Below are 2,512 nucleotides of genomic sequence, written 5' to 3'. Positions count from 1 at the left end.
CCCACCCCACCCCCTCTCTGTGGGGGTTCCGGGCCAGATTTGACCTTGACCCCCATCCCCTACCCCACAGACTCGGAAACTGTCTCGAGCAGAGCGGCAGCGATTCTCCGAGGAGGTGGAGATGCTCAAGGGGCTACAGCACCCCAACATCGTCCGCTTCTATGACTCATGGAAGTCAGTGCTGAGGGGCCAGGTTTGCATCGTGCTGGTCACTGAACTCATGACGTCGGGCACGCTCAAGACGTGAGCTCTGTGGCCTGGTGGTAGTGGTTGGTGGGAGGGCTGGTGGTGGGCGGTCCCATTGCTTCTGGAACTTCTCCCAGGCTCCTCAAACTCTACATCCAGTCCAGCACCAGGCTCACTCTCTCTCACCCACCCCTCCTTTGTTTCTGCCATGGTGAATGGCAAGGTCCACTCAGCACTACGGCCAAAGCGTGGGTGCCTCCACAGATGCCTCTGCTCTGACCACCCTGTGCGTCCCCTTCCCCATCAGTCTGTCTTCAAGGTTTTCCTCCTATCTCCCCACTTGGCTTTCACTGCCCCATCTACACTCCCACCTCACAGCCACTGACCTCACTGGTCTGGAGACCTGCAGTCCCCTCAGAGGGCCTTCCCCCACTCTGCCCCTCTCCTGTCCACTCAGCCGCTCTCTTCCCCAAGCTATTCTATCTTCCTGCAGTCTGGGGTTCTCTCTCCATTGCAAATCTGACCTTATCACTCCCATTCTTAAAAACCCGTCAAGGTCTCCCACAGCCCTCAGGATAAAGTCCACAATTCATAACCTGCTCACAGTCCTTAGGATCCAGCCCCATCTTCAGCCTAAATTCCGGACACACCAAATTCCCAGCACCTCCTCCCACCCTGCTCTGCGGCTTGCTGTCTCCGTGCCTTTGAGCAGTGTCCCCTCTGCCTGGAAAGTCTCCATCCCTTCCCCTTTTCACCCTTGAACTCCTACTCATCCTTCAGATGCAACACAGTTATTTCCTTCTATGGAGCCCTCCCCCTGCAGCAGCAGTTAGTCATCCCTTCCTGTGCTTCCACAGCACCTTGGCCTCAGCCCTATAACCTCATGTCTACTGACCACACCTCCCGGCTCAGTTTCTCCCTGGCTCCCTGTGCAGACCTGGGCTAGGAGAATGCTGGCAGAAGATGCATAGACAGTGGTGCGGGTAGGGCTGGGAGAGCTTCCCAGTGAGGGCTCCCTCCCCCACCACAACCCTGGCTGTGTGCCCTGCGCAGATACCTGAGGCGGTTCCGTGAGATGAAGCCCCGAGTCCTTCAGCGCTGGAGCCGCCAAATCCTGCGGGGGCTTCACTTCCTACACTCCCGGGTACCCCCTATCCTGCACCGAGATCTCAAGTGTGACAACGTCTTTATCACTGGCCCTACGGGCTCCGTCAAGATTGGGGACCTGGGCCTGGCCACACTCAAGCGTGCCTCTTTTGCCAAGAGTGTCATTGGTGAGTCCCTCCAGGAGTCCTTGTCATTCCTCCCTGCCCCACGTCAGAAGAGAGCCTGGGGTCTCCCTTTCCCCCAGCTGGGTCCTTCAAGCTCCACAGAGTAAGAAAACCCTGGGGGAAACGGGGAGACCTGTGGCATCCCCTTTCCAGCTGCCCAGTGGCGGTGGGGAAGGGTTGCAGCTTGTGCTCCAGAACTGGAGAGCTGCCTGGCCTGTGCACATCCAAGGGGAGCAACAAAGCCAGAAAGGAGGCTCTGCAGCCGATGCCTGCTGTGAATCCTACAGGGACCCCGGAGTTCATGGCCCCGGAGATGTACGAGGAAAAGTACGATGAGGCCGTGGACGTGTACGCATTTGGCATGTGCATGCTGGAGATGGCTACCTCTGAGTACCCCTACTCCGAGTGCCAGAATGCCGCGCAAATCTACCGCAAGGTCACCTCGGTGAGAGAAGGGGTGGGGGGAATTCCAGGGCCCCTCCCATTTTCCTGTCTCAACCAGCCCCTGGCCAGTGCCCTTTCCCTTAATGAAAACAGGCTGGACACAAAGATGCCCTGGTTTACACTGAAGGACAGTGGATGCACACCCCCCCCCCCTTCAGTACAAGCTATTTAGAATAACGATGTGTGTGTAGCACTCCCCAGAGTTACAAAGGATTCCATTTCCAATCTCTCATCGGATCCTTCCAGCTGCAGGGCTAATATTCTGCCCGCTCTTTTACAAATGAAAAGCCAGCTGAGGCAGACTCGTTTAAGGTTACATTATCGATAGATACATGGGGGATTGGGATTCGAAATCAAATCTCCCTGCAGCAGTCCCTGTGCTTTTGCGACTGCAAGTTGCTCTCTTGGGCATGTGTGGGTGGAGTGTGTGGAGGGGGCACGTGTCAAACCGAGAACTGGGGCGTAAAGCGCCTGAGACTAATGTAACCCCTTCCCCTTCAGGGCACAAAGCCGAACAGCTTCTACAAGGTGAAGATGCCCGAGGTGAAGGAGATCATTGAAGGCTGCATCCGCACAGATAAGAATGAGAGGTGGGGTGGGGTGCAGGGGCA

The 2,512-nt window shown here is 56.8% G+C and overlaps 1 protein-coding gene across 1 annotated transcript in view; it reads left to right on the top strand.

The window, feature by feature from the left end:
- Window positions 1-2,512, top strand: part of WNK4 (WNK lysine deficient protein kinase 4) — a 14,268-nt gene that overhangs the window by 1,917 nt on the left and 9,839 nt on the right. The window contains exons 2-5 of the mRNA XM_005875788.2: window positions 71-243; window positions 1,240-1,460; window positions 1,745-1,902; window positions 2,403-2,491. Of these exons, the coding sequence (XP_005875850.2) occupies window positions 122-243; window positions 1,240-1,460; window positions 1,745-1,902; window positions 2,403-2,491 (590 nt within the window). The 5' untranslated portion in view covers window positions 71-121. The remainder of the gene's footprint in view (window positions 1-70; window positions 244-1,239; window positions 1,461-1,744; window positions 1,903-2,402; window positions 2,492-2,512) is intronic.

This window comes from Myotis brandtii, unplaced genomic scaffold (genome assembly GCF_000412655.1).
Source record: "Myotis brandtii unplaced genomic scaffold, ASM41265v1 scaffold469, whole genome shotgun sequence".
Classification (NCBI taxonomy): domain Eukaryota; kingdom Metazoa; phylum Chordata; class Mammalia; order Chiroptera; family Vespertilionidae; genus Myotis; species Myotis brandtii.
This window is presented reverse-complemented; position numbering and strand designations above follow the sequence as displayed.